General features: G+C 38.2%; 1 protein-coding gene across 1 annotated transcript in view; it reads left to right on the top strand.

The window, feature by feature from the left end:
• Positions 1 to 6,110: 6,110 nt before the first annotated feature.
• Positions 6,111 to 17,542, top strand: part of LOC103808908 (thrombospondin type-1 domain-containing protein 7A-like) — a gene marked incomplete at its 5' end in the record, with an annotated part of 29,816 nt that continues 18,384 nt past the window's right edge. Inside the window, 6 exons of the mRNA XM_009081715.1 lie at positions 6,111 to 6,289; positions 9,393 to 9,398; positions 12,206 to 12,339; positions 12,978 to 13,131; positions 13,836 to 13,977; positions 14,436 to 14,551. Of these exons, the coding sequence (XP_009079963.1) occupies positions 6,111 to 6,289; positions 9,393 to 9,398; positions 12,206 to 12,339; positions 12,978 to 13,131; positions 13,836 to 13,977; positions 14,436 to 14,551 (731 nt within the window). The remainder of the gene's footprint in view (positions 6,290 to 9,392; positions 9,399 to 12,205; positions 12,340 to 12,977; positions 13,132 to 13,835; positions 13,978 to 14,435; positions 14,552 to 17,542) is intronic.

Raw genomic sequence — 17,542 nt, forward strand, 5'->3', positions numbered from 1 at the left:
ATACACAAGATACCATATTTGTCCTGTCATGTGTTCTCTAGGAATATGCTACCTATTGCCCTGCACCAGAAATACTACCTCAGGCTTCTGCATTATGGTACCACTGATCTGCCTTGTCAAAAGGCCATCGGTCTTGAAGCAATAATCCATCAGCCCAAAAACCTGTAGTTTGTTCACCAGAGACAGAACTACTGATGCAGAAGATAGTTAAACATTAACAATTGCTCTCAGGTTTTCAGGCTTTGAAGGGTAATGCTGAAAAAAAAAAAAAAAAGAAAAAAAACCCTTATGGTTTTCAACCTATCTTTCCATGGCTCAGCAGAAATAGTCTCCAGAAATACATATCTTCTGTTACAAATGAAATGCAAATACCTGTGTATTTTTTTGTCCTGGAAAATGAGATCCATGAACTTTATATTTCCTTGAAAAAAAAATCTATAATAAGAGCATAAACCATTCTGACATGGTAGGGTTTTTTTCTTGGAAGCATAGCATGACATTTGAAAGCAAGAGCATAACTCTTTCAGTCCTAGGGAAAAAAGAGTTTGTGTAAACACTTTGTAAGATTTTTATGTCTGCACCCTTCAACTCAAATAGTCGATCTGTTCTTGCACACTGCAAGTGCAGTTTGTTGGGAAAAATCTTGTATCCACCTATTTAACCTGCTTTGTCATTAGACAAAGCATGAAGTTCATTAAAATCCTCCCTTACAAATTATCCATCACATTTGTTAATGACTTTATTCTAGGAGTCAAGATTTTATAGCCAATTAGCAATAGAACAGTAGACTTTTCCCTATTACTAATGAGTTCAGTTCATACTCTTAGTGGTTCAAAGCCGTTTGATAAATTGTGGTTCAGTAATCTTTAATGACAGAATAGCCACGTTCTCACTCATGGAAGGCAACTGCCCATTTCACTGCCTTGTGAAGTTCAGCTGATAGGAGCTGAAATAATTGAGAAATTACTGCCTTGTGAAAAGGCATCGGTCCTAAGAGATGGACATCTCTTTCCAATTCTTCTCTGGACTGTGCAGGGACTGCACTCTGTACCACAGTAATCCAAGATAGCTCTCCAACATCCCTCAGATGTTGTGTGGAGAAGGAAGAGATGCAGGAAGCATGCAGCTAGACTTCAGTCAGGATGAGAAACAGCAGGCAAAAAGTGAACTGCTGATGTCCAGAGAACATATCTTCAACCCTTACAGTGTTGGTCTTCTATTTCACTGTTCCACTGTCACCTTTGCATTCTTTTTCTCAGGTCTTCTTCATAGCCATTTCACTGCTCTCATTCTTTCTTCTCTCTGCATCTATTGTATTTCTACCTTGGTATTTCCTCACCTGTTCTTAAGCCTCAAAGCTCTGGTATGAGTTTTGCTGCAAGTATATTCAACAGCCTGTCTGTGTGATATATTTGGATGATATTCCACCATTACAGACATTCACTCACCCATACATTAGAGGTCTGTTTCTTCAATAATATTTTATACTGTCTAATGCAAGTTGCACCCTTTCAAGGATGATTTGATCAAACTGGAAACAAGGCTGAAAATTAAAATGGCTCATTCATGTCCTTTTCATGTCAGACACTATACATCTGCATCACCAGTCCCATTTGCATGTAATATTTCTGGTTTCTGTAATTCTGTGTCCTTTTTTAATTTATTTTTTCTATGTAACAACATGCTGTCTTCTCACTTGGCAAAATCTTTACAATGCGAACAAAGTTTACAAATACAAACACCCGAAATTTGACAAAAACAACCAAAAAAAGGACTTTAAACTTTTCAGTGTTCCTAAACATCTGTTTCCTTGGATTTGAGGGAAGATTGCTAAGAACTTATGAAGATTATCATCCTCAATCACTCCAGAAGATATGCTGGCATCTTATACATGGAAATGCATCTGAGGTGATGACAAGCTCCAGAGAAGCTTTTCCTGAAAAGTACGGTTAGATAGGTAGTAAATGGAGTGGAACAATTTGCAGCAAGTAATTTATTTTTTTTTTAATTCACTCTTCTTTCTTGACTAAAACAATATTTGCAAGCATTTGGAAGTCTGCTTCTACCTTGGTTCTGAGTCCAGTGGCACAGCTAAATGCTGCATAGTCTGTGGAGTAAAATAGTGAGGCCCCTGAGAGAAAAAGATGCCAAGGGATGAATATGCCAACAACTTTTTGATGTCACATATAACAGGGTCTTTTTCATTCTGCACACTAATTACATATGAAATAAAGATAAGAGGCTACAGTCTTTTTATTTCTTCCCTTTGTCCTCTATTTTGATTTTCGAGAACATGTTTCATTATGTTTCACTGTCTGGTCAGGGAATACCAGAGTTGACTCTTCAGAGCATTTTGTTCTGTTTGTGCTTCACCAAAATATTACTTTTGGCAGGATGTTTCTTTTCTCCTCTTTCTTTGTTTTCTATCCCTAAGCAGTGTGTCTTTACAATTCTCTCGATTCTACTGTCTGAGCCATTTATTTCCTCTTCCCTCTCCCTGTATTTTTAACCCTTTCCTCTATTCCCCCTCTGCCTCACTTTTGTTTTGCATTTCCTCTGCTCTTTTGGCTTCTAACTCTTTGCCATGAAAAGTAACTTCATAGAATCTTAGAATATTCTGAGTTGGAAGGGACCCACATGAAACATCAAAGTCCAACTCCCAACCCTGCACAAGACAAGGGTTGCATCATGTGTGTGAGAGCATTATCCAAGTGCTTCTTGAGCTCTGTCAGGCTTGGTTCTGCAACCACTTTCCTAGGCAGCCTGTTCCAGTGCCCAACCACCTTCTGGATAAAGAACCTTTTCCTAATATATAATCTAAACATTGAGTCCCTCATTTATTTTCTTTTCCTTTTTATGTCTGAAGAAGCTGTGAAACTTCCTTCTGGATACTTTTATTCTGATGATGTCTTTTACTTTTTTTTTTTTAATCCAGTGTTCTGAGTATACCAGTGGCTAGGAATTTTTTATGCTTTTATTGCATCTTTCATAATAATGTGTTGTTATCTCTGCCCTCCAGAATGTTCCACATTTCCAGTAGGTCCATGCCTTCCTACCTTGTTGCAGTTTATTTTTATGCTTTCAATGATTGATTCCATTCTTGTTCTCTTCTTTTTTCATTTTCATGCGGAGAGTTTGGGTCTTGATGTTTTTCTGAGCAAATAGAAAAGAGGGAGAGGAGAGTATCATAGGCCAGATATCCTAGAGATGACATAGAAAAGAGCTGTGTGGTTTGCAGAAACTGCTCCACGAAGTTTGTAGGATAGAACCTATTCCATGAAGCTTGTAGGATTAAGGGCCCAGTATAAGATTGCAGTTCAGTATTTGTTTTTTTATAAAATGTGTGGGCAGTGTCAACTAGACCACTGCATGCTCTACAAAATGCATTAACATATAAGCAAGACTACAATTTTCCATGTTATAACTCTTCCTAAGTCACTATTCCTTCAATACAATGCTGTTCTGGCTTTATTGTATTCTGTGGTAAGGCAATTTTAGTGGCTGACTTCTATGTAGATATTTCATAGATATTATGAATAAAGCTTGCTGTAGTGATATATTTCATTTGATATTTTATGGGATCACTTGAACTGTAGCTCAGTGTAATTAAAATGTTACCTGCAACTTGCATATAATATAATGTATTTACTACAACTTCTGTTTGCAAGATTCTAAATATGTTGGTAACTTTTGGCCTAATATTATTATTATCTAAAAAATCAAAAAAAATGCAAACTTTATTGTCCTTGTTTGGATGAACTGAAGGGAAATAAAGGAAAATAGATTCTAATTTGTTAATCATTTTAGTTTAGCATGTTCCACACAGGCTCTTTTTGGTAGGCTATGAAGTGCTATCCAAGTCCCAAAATAGCATGGTATCTTGAAGATCTTGGTGAAGATTGGGAAGATCCATTTGAGATTTAAGGCAAACTTAGAGGTTTATGGAAGTTCTTAAAATAAAGTTGTCCTGAAGCAGCTTGTACTGTTTAAAGTTACCTAGTTAAGGATGTGCAATATATTTAAAGCAACTTGAATTTGGTTCTGTCAGACCTTAATTACCAGAGACAGAAGTTTAACAAATGGTAAATGGCATAATTGTGTTATAGTTGAAAGGTTTCTCCAGAAAAAGCAAAAAATTATTCAGATGTTATATTGAAAGTAAAGGCAGCATTTCAGAATATCAAGAAAATTCATAAAGCAGTAAAATCTTCACTTAGCTCTGTCAGACAACAAATATCACTAAACACTTATTGACCAGAGGGTATTGTTTCTTTGAACTTTTTTTTGGTTTTGTCCATTTTCATTCAGTAACTTCCTGATTATATGAGCACATGGTTTTGCATAGCACCTGACAGGGCTTGTTGAAAGCTCATTTCTGGTGAAGATAGAGAGTATGGTATTTATGCAAAGTTCTGTGTAGGGTAGAGCTCTGAGGACAGGATGCATCAGATTTCTAAGACTCAGTGATGCCAGGTAAGGTGAAATGTAATCAATTTTGCATTCACTACTGCAGGGCAATCTGTGTCAGCACCTCTGATATGCGGTGATACGATCTTCAAAAATGTATTTTGTCAAACACAGTGTCCCTTTCATATAATATCACTGAGCTGATCTATCAAATGGCAAGAGATATTTAATAAATATGCTTGTAATTCAAGCTAATAACATTCTAGGCATTTTAAGGAAGATACATTTGGTGAGCAGTAGTTTTGCAGTGCTCAAATTTAGGATGTGCTCTGTATGTTTAACTACTTAACACTTCCAAACAGAGAAAAGCTATAGAACATGAAATCATCACCTGAATTTGACCATAAAATATTCTGACTGCTATAGTATATTTTTTTAAAAAAACCCTTTTCTTCTTTATATCTAAAACAAATTAAAGGAAACAACTAGAAATAGGTATATATAGAATTGAAATCTTTTAAGTGTTTTGATTATTTCCACACCTTGTGATTGGTTGCCATTGGCTGCTTTTAGAAGAGACAGAATAGCTTTACTTAGAAGTACAGGTTAAAACCACAAAGCTGCTAATGTCAACTCTGAAGAAAAGATAGTGATCACTTTTGAACCTGAAAATCATTTGAAAACATGCCTAGCAAACTGTGCCAATCTTTTGAGAATGATTTTACCCAAGTATGTATTAATTTTGCAACTGTGTTCATCAAATGTTTTAATACACTTTTAAATGCACCAGGGTTTTTTTTAATCTCTAAAATGAGCATTTGCCAACAGTAAATACCATGCAGATCTGACATAGGAAAGGGGAGATGAAAGTTCATAAATGTTCAGCATATAGTTGTAGTAAAAATGCAGTTATGGCCAGATTTTCATTTGAGATTTTATAGCTTCTCCCTTAACTATTGGCATAAATGACCCATATTGTAAAGCTATGGCATATGCTGCTTTTGAAAGAAAAACATTTTCACTTATTGTGAATTGAGGCCTCATGTTACTCCCTGCAGACTGTGTCATACCCCCTTCCAACCTCTCAGGACCGATGACTTATCCAAACCAAACATCTGCTTTTCCATTCAGTGCAATTATTCAGTGTGCTACTGGGGGCAGATGGTTGTTAATCGGCAGATCATTAATGTGGCAGGCCACTCTTTCTTTCTAGCCTTAGAAAGGTCACAAGGTGTTAAGTTCCCTTGCTCCAGGCTGTCAAGATGCATATTTTCTCAGTTGGATTTTTGATGCATAACTGCAATTGAATTATTTGATACAGGTGTGGAGTAGCCTTTAATTAAACCTTTATTCCTTAAAAAAAAATACATATTGTTTATACAGAGTACGAATGATGCAGCCAAGAGATGGTTAGTGTCAATTACATTGTAGCTGTCAGAAAGTTTGAATGCTGAAATCTGGTGAGTGTGAATCCTAATCAGGTAGTGGTGAGGATGCTCAGCTGCTGCTCTAACACAGTCTCCAGCTATATGTGTCAATTTTCTGCAGAATTTAATTTAGCCCTAATGATGAAGAAATCTCTCTCTTCACACAGTCCTGTCAAGTCAAACTTTGGACAATCTAAATGAGGCAGACGAGGGCTTCAGGGAGAAGTGGCAAAGTGACATGCTGAAGAGATTTCACTTTCTTTTCCATTCATGCAGGGTATATTGAGGAAGCCTGTATTATTCCATGCCCCTCAGACTGCAAGCTCAGTGAGTGGTCCAACTGGTCTCGCTGTAGTAAATCCTGTGGGAGTGGGGTAAAGGTTCGGTCTAAATGGCTCCGTGAAAAGCCCTACAATGGTGGAAGACCCTGTCCAAAGCTAGATCACGTCAATCAGGTAATTTTATTTATATTTACATTATTTTTATAACTTTTTCCATACCTCAGATAACCCTTTTAGCTGTGATGTTTGTTGTTGTAAAAATACAATGCAATAAAAAGGGCAGATGGAGGTAGAAGGAAGAATATGTGTTGGCTTAGAATTCCTCAGTCAGCAAAGGATCTGCCTTCATTGCTTCCTCATCTGCAACAATTTAGCACATTATCAGAACTGCCGATTGGAGACAATAAAACATTCTTACATGCAGATTGTGAAGACTATGTTTCTGAAGCTCTCTTACCTTAAAGAAGCTTCCTTACCTTAAGGACACTTCCTTACCTTAAGGACAAAGGAAAGAAGGAGAGAAACTTTTTACAAGGTCATGTAGTGACAGAACAAGGGGGAATGTCTTCACACTGAAAGAGAGAAGGTTTATATTAGAAATTAGGAAGAAATTCTTTAGATTGAGGCTGGTGAGGCACTGGGACAGCTTGCTTAGGGAAGTTGTAAATGCCTGCTACCTTGAAGTGTTCAAAGCCAGGTTGGACGGGGCTCTGAGCAACCTGGTCCAGTGGAAAGTGTCCCTGCCCATGGCAGGGAGGTTGGAACTAGGTGCTCTTTAAGGTCCCTTCCAGCCCAAGCTATTCCATGCTTCTATGACAGTGAGTAAAATGTCACAATACAGTTGCTCAAACTGGCAAGATTCTTAGTGTCATTCCCTGACCATCTTAGCTAGAACAGAAAACAAATTGAAACTTTCAAACACTCACACAGTATCATCCCAGTGTCCCTCAGTGGGTTTTAGTCAAACTGGAGCTTGACCTTCTGGGTTCGCTTACCGTGGCACCTGCAGTTCCAGTCACAAATGCACTTCCAAAGTCAGTCTCCCAGTTGTCCTACTAACTGCACTTGATATTATAGTATGGAGCAATCTGGCTGTACAGTCTGGATCCTCTTCAAGTGAAATTAAGCCAGAAGATGTGATCCAACAGCACACTGGGAGTACTTGAACCACTAATAAGTATTTAGTCTTTAGGACCAAGCTTAGCACTAGTCTAAGCCAAACCCCTGAAGCTTCTTTACTTGGAGAGTTTTAGAAAGATAAAACATTCCTTGTCAATTAACTTATGCTCTTCAAAGTTGATTTATATTCATATTACTGTTGAATTTAATTTAGTCTGCAGAGGCATGTTAAACAGCCACATGGTCTTTTCTGTAAATATTCAAAGATTTTAAAAAAATGTGCTGTCAATATGCATTTGAATAAAAATTCATGTACTTAATATTATCCTATTGACATTTTGCTAGCAGAGAGTAAAATGGCTTGTTGATCTAATTTTCTACTTTAGGGGATGTAATTAGTTCTAATTTAGAAAATAATAAGTGTTAAACTGCAGCTAATAAACTAAGTTTGTGATCTACATTAACAAAATACAAACTAGAGTGAGGGTTGCTGGATTTGGGTCAGCATGTAAATATGCTTAAAATTAGGAGGAATGTGTTTCAATAGGAGCAAATTATAGTTTATACAGAAGTCTTTTTCCTTCTTTAATATTCATGTGGTACATAATAGGCTTGTATTTTTCTGCATGAAAGGTGATTTTCCTGGAGGTCTGTTTGCCACTTGTATGCAACACTATTGCCCTCTGCTGGTACTTTGACTCGAGTTTGATTTGTGGCAACGTTACATGGTACTTGCCAAATAATAACAGATCATATAATATATAAAAAATACAATTAGTGTAAATATAAAATTGAAATATAGTACTTTTATGAGGAGGAAGCTCTATGGATAATATAGGGATGTTGATGAATACAGAGGCTGTATCTTTCATTTTAAAATACATTCACTGTCAATTCAAAAACATGCAGGGAAATACACATGCATTCTAATTTTGATCTAATTTTTAATCTGAATGTGATCCAACATTCATTCAACTGGAAAGGTACTGTCTCTTCAGAATGTTTATTTCAATTATTAAATGTAATTTGGTTTATTTACATATTTATTACTTATATATATAACATGCTGATTTGCATACCTACAAAGCATAATGGTTAGGTTGGATCTTTGGTGCCCACAAGTATGTGAGCTATGATTTACAGAGGGTCTGTGCTGTAAGCTGAGATCTAAGAATTATGAACCTGAGGAAAGACTATGACATGTTGTCTAGCCCATGGAACAGGAGATGGGAGGGAGGATGCTGGCAGTCTGCTAGCACATACATAAAAGGCTATTGCAAAGAAGGAGGAAATAATCCATTTTCCATGGCCGTCATGGATAGGATAAAAAGCAGTGGGCTTAGACTGCTGCAAGCAGATTTGGGTTAAGCCTTGGGAAAACTTTCTAATAGTAAGGCTAGGGAAACATTGAAATAAAATGCTTAAGACGTTGTTAAGAAGTTGTTCAATGTCTCTCAGGGCTGATGTGTGCCTGTATTTTAGAGGGGGACTGAACACAATGAATGCTAGATGTCACATTGAGTGTCTTTCCTCCTGGGCCGTGCATGCCAAGGGTGCCTGCCAGGCCACCCTACAACTGAATGACTATTGCTCAGTACTCACTTCACTAGGCTAAAAGTCTTCATAATTACAGTAATAATAGAGTCAGGTTTGTTATGAAATCATGTCAATGATCATCAGAGGATTTCAAATTAAGAGACTAATCTGAGTCTGTTAGAGGAAATAAGAACATCCGTCTCTTCTCTGGCTCCAGGCATTATTTGCCTCCCTATCAGGAGCAGGTGGTTATGCAATCCTTAGACCACCCAACTGCTGTGGCCTGCAGTCATAGCTACAAAAATGCCAGCAGGGTCAGGAGAACACCATTAATATATGCAATGCAATATAGAGTCCTCCTTTGGCTTTCTGACAAGATATCCAGATTTTGTGTTACCGGAAAGGCTGTTGAATATGCAGGATTTATGTATTTCTACTTAAGCTAACCAGGATCAGACATATAGAGACATTTCATGGAATTAAGTCTTTTCTATTCTTATTTTGGAAAGTCTGGTGAAGAATTCTAAAGAATGAATTGACTACAGAGTCCACTACCTTCCTTAACATGCATTTTCACCACTCACCTTTATGCCTGAATTAATGCTTATGTAGTTCAAAGAAGGCCCAAGTATGCTCACTGTGCTGGTGGTCTTGTGCATAGACTGATCAGCTGCACAGTGATATATCAGACTCTACAGATTCAGTGTTCAAGGCATTATATTTGTAGACAGGGGCAGAGCAACTGATATCATCTGCTTGGACTTATACAAGGCATTTGACACTGTCCCACACGGCATCCTTCTCTAAATTGGAGAGACATGGATTTGATGGGTGAACCACTCAGTGGATAAAGAACTGGCTGCATGGTCACACGCAGAGAGTTGTGGTCAGCAGTTCATTGTCCATGCGGAGGCCAGTGGTGAGTGGTGTCCCTCAGGGGTCGGTGCTGGTGCCAATACTGTTCAACATCCTTGTCGGCGACATTGACAGTGGGGTTGAGAGCACTCTCAGCAAGTTTGCTGACGACACCAAGCTGTGTGGGGCAGTCGACCTGCTGGAGGGAAGGGATGTGCCATCCAGAGGGACCTTGACAGGCTTGAGAGGTGGGCCAGTGCAAACCTCATGAAGTTTAACAAAATGAAGTGCAAGGTCCTACATCTGGGCTGTGGCAATCCCAGGCACAGCTGCAAGTTGGGTGGGGAAGTAATTGAAACCAGCAATGAGGAGAAAGACTTGGGAGTGAGAGTGGATGAGAAGCTCACCATGAGGCAGCAGTGTGAGCTAGCAGCCCAGAAAGCCAATTGAATCCTGGGAATTCTTCCCCTCTACTTTACTCTTGTGAGACCTCACCTGGAATATTACATGCAGTTCTGGTGTCCTCAGCATAAGAAGGACATGTAAATGTTGAAGCTGTTCCAGAGGAGGCCACGAAGTTGCTATGAGGACTGGAGCATCTCCCCTATGAGGACAGGCTGAGGAAGTTGGGGCTGTTCAGCCTGGAGAAGAGAAGGTTGGGTGGAGACCTCATAGCAACTTTTCAATATCTGAAGGGCCTACAAGGGAGCTGGAGAGGGACTCTTTATTAGGAACTGCAATGAGAGGACAAGGGGTAATGGATTAAAATTTAAGGAGAGGAAGTTTAGGTTAGATATTAGAAAAAAGTTTTTTACTATAAGGGTGGTGAGACATTGGAACAGGTTGTCCAGGGATGTGGTGACTGCCTCAACCCTGGCAGTGTTCAAGACCAGGCTGGATCAGGCCTTGTGCAACTGATGTAGTGAGGAGGTGTCCCTGCCTGTGGCAGGGAGGGTTGGGACTCAATGATCTGTATGGTCCATTCCAACACTTAAATTCCATGATTCTATGATTCTATTTTTTTGTGATTGGTGGTATTTTGTTGCAGGGCAACTACCAGACCATCAGCCCTCTACATGAACAGTCTTGCTGAAAAGAAATCAAGGACTTGTTTAAGACAATGCCTTGGATTGCCTAGCAGTATTAATTGTGCTGACTTGATACCTAGAATGATATGTGAAGTTAGGTGGTATACGATAATTTGAAGGCAATGGGCTTTAAGTAATCTATGCCTAATTAAGATAGTGAAGGACCTGGGAACTTTGGAAGGATGAGAACTGTCAGTTCCATTTATTCCTTTGACTCTGTTGCACATAATGCTGTCAGAAAATTTTCAATTAATAGAGAAGTCCAGTATCCTCCAAAAACACTGTGAATTTTCTCTAATCTTAGGGAAACTGGATTCCCTACTGTGTGAAGAGTTGATGCTCATTATAGGCAAAACCGGAAAACAATTTTACTATGCGTTCAGGACTGAGAAATAGACTAGGTAATTTAGTTCCTTCCCACCAGTTGTGATTTATAAACTCTTATTTTCTTCCAAGGGAAAACGTCTTGCAAAAGGGAAAACAATTTTACTATGTGTTCAGGACTGAGAAATAGACTAGGTAATTTAGTTCCTTCCTGCCAGTTGTGATTTATAAACTCTTACTTTCTTCCAAGGGAAAACGTCTTGCAAAATGCCTCAAGACAGCAAGGGAGATCCAAGGGGAAAAGTTGGATGCCTTTTGCTTTGCAGATGTAACAGAATATCGTTTGTAGTAAAAGCTAAATTAATGCCATTTAAATACCTATGCTTAACTCTAATCATTCTATTTTTTCTGTTTTGTTTTTTTTTTTTTTCTTTTGGGTTCATGAAAACACATTCTTCAGGCTCAGGTAAGAGTTTCTGAAATGGAGATATAGCCTTAACTTGTGTTTCCTGATTGTGTCCAATGTTTATGTTATCTGTCTCTTTTTTTGAAATGTATGTTTGAGACAGTGTATGGAGCACTGTATAGATTACTATATAAGATGCTATTTCAAATTTGAATTTAAGTCTAAACGTAATACTAATGCTGGTACACCAATACACTAGAGTGATTTTAAGCATCCAGAATGAATAAATACAGCTAATCAATATGTACTGGTATAGCTTCTCTTGAGGTCACCTCTCTTTATAAATAAAAAACCACATCACTAATAACAGTGGGGGAGAATAGTGGAGGAGAGATGTGAAGGATAGAAGTAAAGTATTAGCAAAGTTTTAACAGCATTTTACTAAAAATGTACTCCTGCTCTAGCCTAGTTGCAGACTTTGTGTTAGTTGTGTTGATGTAATTTGTGGAAATGGCGTAGAGTGGGCTTAGTGGCAGAGAAAACTGGGGAATCCATCATTAGATATCTTAGTTTCTGTCTTTTTGTTATTTCAGTAGCTTTCAGTCAGGTATTTAATTCGTATTATTACTATGGTCCCTAGGTCAGCAAGTTTATATTTGTTATTCTTACCAAAAAAAGAGCATTAACGTTTTTTTGTTTGATCACCATTTCATGTTTATCCACCATGTATGCAACAAAACTAACACTGAATGTGGATTCCAGGTGTATGAGGTAGTTCCCTGCCACAGTGACTGCAGCCAGTACATATGGGTTACGGAGCCCTGGAGCGTCTGCAAGGTGACCAATGTGGATTTAAAAGAGAATTGTGGAGAAGGTGTTCAAACGAGGAAAGTCAGGTATAGCAGTATTGCTCCTCATTCCCTTTAGAGAGCCTTCGCTTTCAGCTATTGCTCCATTTAATTTGATGCAGTTCTGTGTAATGTATAGTGTAAAGTCCAGCTGTAATATACCAGACCCAAACACTAGCTTATGTAAATCAGAATAGTTTCAGTGAGTGCAATAGACTCTGTCTGCTGGTTGTGGAGATATACCTAGATTCCTAATTTAATCTATTGGTAATTATAAACTATCTGGGTAAATTTAGGATTGATACTAAGCATGTAACATTGTAAAAGTTTTGATAGTTCTAGATTTTAAGTTAGCAGTTGAAGCATGCACAGAATATGTCTAACCTATAGATGATTTGCATTATTCCAGCTTAGAGGTAAGCTAATGTCAAGCAAATCACCTGCACAGAAGCTCTCAGCAAATCACTGATAGGCACTGTCTAAATTATATGCATGTCTTTATGTGGCTGTCATCTGTAAAAACAGGGATTATTTTTAGCTCTTCAGCTTTTCTTATATATTCATAGATCAATACTTAGTTCTGTTATGTGCTGACAGCACGTTGAAATGCTTCAGAATACTGTAGAACACAGTTACTGTACAAAATCCATGGCAAATGCAGTTTATGTGCAGTTCTTTTTTTCCAGGTGCATGTTAAACACTGTGGATGGTCCTTCTGACACTGTAGAGGACTATCTGTGTGATCCTGAAGAGATGCCACTTGGTGCTAGAAAATGCACGTTGCCATGTCCTGAGGACTGTGTTATGTCTGAATGGGGATCATGGTCTCAATGTTCTTTGGTAAGAAGTATACTGATGTGACACATTTATAGTTCTAGGAGGACACTTTAAAAATTCGTCCATGATGTATTGTGAAAGGATGCTGAATTGAGTAGGGATTACATATGTAAATATGTATCCATGATGTATTGTGCAAGGATGCTGAAGTGAGTAGGGATTACATATGTAAATATGTATTTGTAGTGTCATCTTTATGGTTGTGGATTGTTGGCTGCAAATAAAGTGTGCCAGTATTTTCCACCAACTGAAATTTTTCCAAAACACAGACTATAATGTCCCCAGTGGTTTGTCTTCAGTATGGGGTGCCTTCTGTGTGATGGAATTGCTTTGGTAGTGGCTTGTGAGTCTGTCTTTGAGCCCAGCTCTGAGCAGCACAGTCACTGTACTAAAAATATCGCTATTCTGTAACGAGAAAAGTCTGTAGATCAAGATGGAGCATAGAAAGGTAATTTAGAGTCTCCTTTCCCCTTCCTGACAAAAATTTCAAAAAGAAATGTCAAAACAAAACCCCAAAACAAAACCAGAATGTGTTGCGAGACCTCTGAGTATTCAGGTTCGGGTGCACTACATTGTAGCACTTGGAAATTAAGCATCTCAATATCCAGTTTATGAGTGAAGAGATTACTTGAAAGGTTGTTATAATGCTGCATAAAAAGTTATCAGGGTGCCAGAATATCAAAGCTGTTTCCAATCTCCCTTTCAAGCCATGCAATGGAAGTAGTGTGCGTGAAAGGTCAGCTGAGTCCCTGAGACAACCAGAGGATGGAAAGCCTTGTCCTGCAGCCACCGAGACAGAAGCTTGCACTTTGAACAAGAACTGCTACCACTATGACTACAATGTAACAGGTATTTGTGGTGCTACACGCCAGTGAGAGCCTGGGACTACAGTTTACTTCCATTCACTTTACAGATTTCTTTCCTACCCAGAGGGAGCTCTGGAACTTATACTGAAAACTGATTCAGGCTATTTGATCTAGATAAAACATTAAATGGAGGCTTTGAAACTTAGGTGAAGTGGGCATGCTGTAACTCCAATTTATTTCTCCTATCATTTTGTGATTTACTCAAAATCCATGCAGACAAAACCAAATATGAACTTTTCAGGAAGGCATCATGACACTTATATTTACAGTAGAAGTTGCTCTTTCCAAAAATATGTAGCAGCTGGCTCCATGAGCCTTTGCACGTGTAAAAGTTGCTTGTGAGCAGTATTTTAGGCCATCAGAATTAGAATTAAGTGAGAGACCGGATCATTATGAATTCTATCTGAAAGTCTGCCACGCTAATGAATTCCTCTTTTCCAGACTGGAGCACCTGTCAGCTCAGTGAGAAGGCTGTCTGTGGTAATGGTATCAAAACACGGATGCTCGATTGTGTTCGCAGCGATGGCAAATCGGTTGACCTGAAGTACTGTGAAGAGGTGAGTGGGTACCTGTGAGTAAGCTCTCTTCTAATGATGCTAATTAATACTGAGCCAACTGAGCCGTACGGCATCTTCACCAGATGTTTTGCAACACTATTCATGGATTGTTAAGTACCTCTGAAATGAACTGAGCCATCAACAGTGATTTTTATACCATTTCCTTTGGTTACTTTTAAGTGCCTCTGTGAACATATGCTAATTATGACGTCCTGAAGGAAATGACTTAGAAACAATAATTAATAAAGTAGAATAAAGGTAATAAATCTTAATCAGAACACTAATCATCATTCTAATTTGATACAATTTCTGCATGGAGCCTTGGACACCTGCCAGTATCAATCATTTACTCAATGTGTTGGAAAATATTTCTCATGTGCCATTCTGCAGCTGGGCTGAATGCTAACTTCTTGTATCCAGCTGTGCAATGCAAAAGATATCCTAGCTAGTGTGAAAAAATGTGCAGCACGAATGTAATATTAAGTAGGAGCAGACAGGAGCCCTTAAATTTTGAAAGAGCCATTTTGAAAACGTTCAAACTAACCTCAAATTCAAAAGCACCAGTTTCCTGATGTTTTGTGTGTTGGTCTTAATATTTTAAAGTGCATGGAGATAATAGTGTGAGGGAAAATGGGAAGACAACACAAGTACTATGTTAAGGGCAATCCTACATCCTTTCCTTTCTGCTGGAAAGTAACTGCACATGTTTCAGCTGCCATTCCCCCACCACCATGACATCAGAAACAAAATCGCTTGCAATGAGGGACAAAGGTGGAGTGGCCTCCACAGCAGCCTTGGCGCTAACAGCTTTTCTATGGCACCTTCCTGGCTAGTAGCTGCTCTTCAGAACCTGCCCATAGAAATAAGTCTTATCAGAAGTGGAGGGAGTCAGGGAGCTCATCATTTACTTTGGACTATAGTCTTGTAATGGTGTATCTTGCCTACGTAAGCTTCTCCAATCACCTCTGACATCCTGGATTCCTAAATCTGTTAGTTGTTTCAAAGGCAGGAGGTTGCAGCTGAGACTGACATCCTACATCTGTACCACATTCCTCCTTTACACAGAGCTCTTGGGTTTATAATCAAATCTAATAATTTCATAGAATCATAGAATGGTTTGGGTTGAAAGGGACCTTAAAGACCATCTAGTGCCAACCCCCTGCCGTAGGCAGGGTCACCTTGCACTAGGCCAAGTTGCTCAGAGCCCCATCCAGCCTGGCCTTGAACACTTCCAGGGATGGGATATCCACAAAAAAAATTGATAATTTTTGTCTCCTGAGATAACTCAGGATCTGACAACCTATCAGCAAGTTGCTGTGAAGTTAATACGGCAATTCATTATTGCATTCTGTTAATGTTTTAAGACTTTGAGACAAACAAAAAATTGTCTGTTAGGTTATTTCTACGAGACTCCAGTATTGATTAATTCATACCAAGCCATGGTATAAAATACCCATCCAAATAAAAATTTCAATAGAAAAAATATGATTTATTAGATTTTAAGGTGCAATGTATTTTTTCTACCATAAATCCAAGACATTATTCCTGTTGTTAACCAAAGATTTAAAGCAACATTCAGAACAAATTATTACATATTACACTGATTGCACAAAACCTCTGGAGCTTTCCTGCCTTTAAGAAATCGAAGTTTTATTCTTCAAAGAAATAATAAGGGACAGAAGATAATATGTCAAAAGCTGCTTGCTGTAAACGACTGTCCAACAGGCAACACTGCAATGGGGTCCTGGCTTGATCAACTGCCACTGCGATACATTCTTATTTGCTCTTTTGATTTGCAAGACCATATAGAGGTACATCTTCTCATAGAAAGCTCTGATCCACTCCCCAGTCATACCATTAAGACTATTTGTTGAATTATGGATGTGTAAGCAGTGATACAACAAGGTCAAAGGCTGATCCAATAACTGAGGAGTAAAACCTGTTAACCTGATTAACAAGAAAGCTAAGCTGTTCAGATCTTAACAGCCCCCTCACTCTAAAGATGTGAAAGCCAACTCCATGACCTTCCAGGTCATGAGAGGAGAGTCTTCAAGAAATTATCAAAATGTGAATACATACTATGCACTTCTTACTAATCTAATCACAGATGATCTTTGAGGGTGGGGGTTCCTGCTGTATTTTGCATTATAAGGGCAGTGAAGAAAGATTACATGAAGTTCAAAATAAGGTGCATGTGGTTGGAAAAATTGATGAATAGAAGAAATATGAAATAATGTTATAATGACCTAACTAATTGAATTTCCCTGGGTTATATATGAAGAAAACAAGTTTTGTTTAATTTGTGTATAGATACATTTGCAAAATTATGTTTCTTACTATTACATGCAAAGAAGAGAAATCAGAATAAATAAACCTACCCTGTACCCTAAATTATTAGGATACCTGATTGCAGTGTCTGAGTTTCTATATAATATATGGTTCAAGAGGCTAATAAATGCCTTATATAAAAATAACAAACCCTTCATGCTGATCTTTGTCTATAACCGTCTCCAGGTATGAACATCAGCATAGTTAAATACTAACATTCCTTCTGACCTGTGTTCTGGTTTCCTTATGCGTCCATATGATCTTGTGTTTCTTTCAGTCAATCAGCTAAAGAAGCTAGTCAGTCATCCTGATTACTGCCAAGATAAATCAATTTCTAGAGCTTATTTCCAAGTCCTCGTTATGTTAACGTAGTTCTCTTCAAACTCTCAAGACACAGTAATACTGGATTACTTGGTCTCTAACTACAGAATTAGCACATCACAAGAATTTGACTTGTCTTTTCTTTGAGTATTTGAAAATCAAATCACCTAAAGCAAGCTGGGCCTGGTCATATTCCTATTTATAGACTTATTTTCATCCATTTACCATCAAACAAAGATCAAAAAAGCCTAGAAGCCAGCAGTTTTGTCTGCATTGAAAAGCAAACTTTTCTGTTTTATTGGTAAATAGCCTGCTTGTCAGATTACATGATTAATCTCCAGC

The sequence above is a fragment of the Acanthisitta chloris genome, unplaced genomic scaffold (assembly GCF_000695815.1).
Source record: "Acanthisitta chloris isolate BGI_N310 unplaced genomic scaffold, ASM69581v1 scaffold24499, whole genome shotgun sequence".
In the NCBI taxonomy this organism is placed as follows: domain Eukaryota; kingdom Metazoa; phylum Chordata; class Aves; order Passeriformes; family Acanthisittidae; genus Acanthisitta; species Acanthisitta chloris.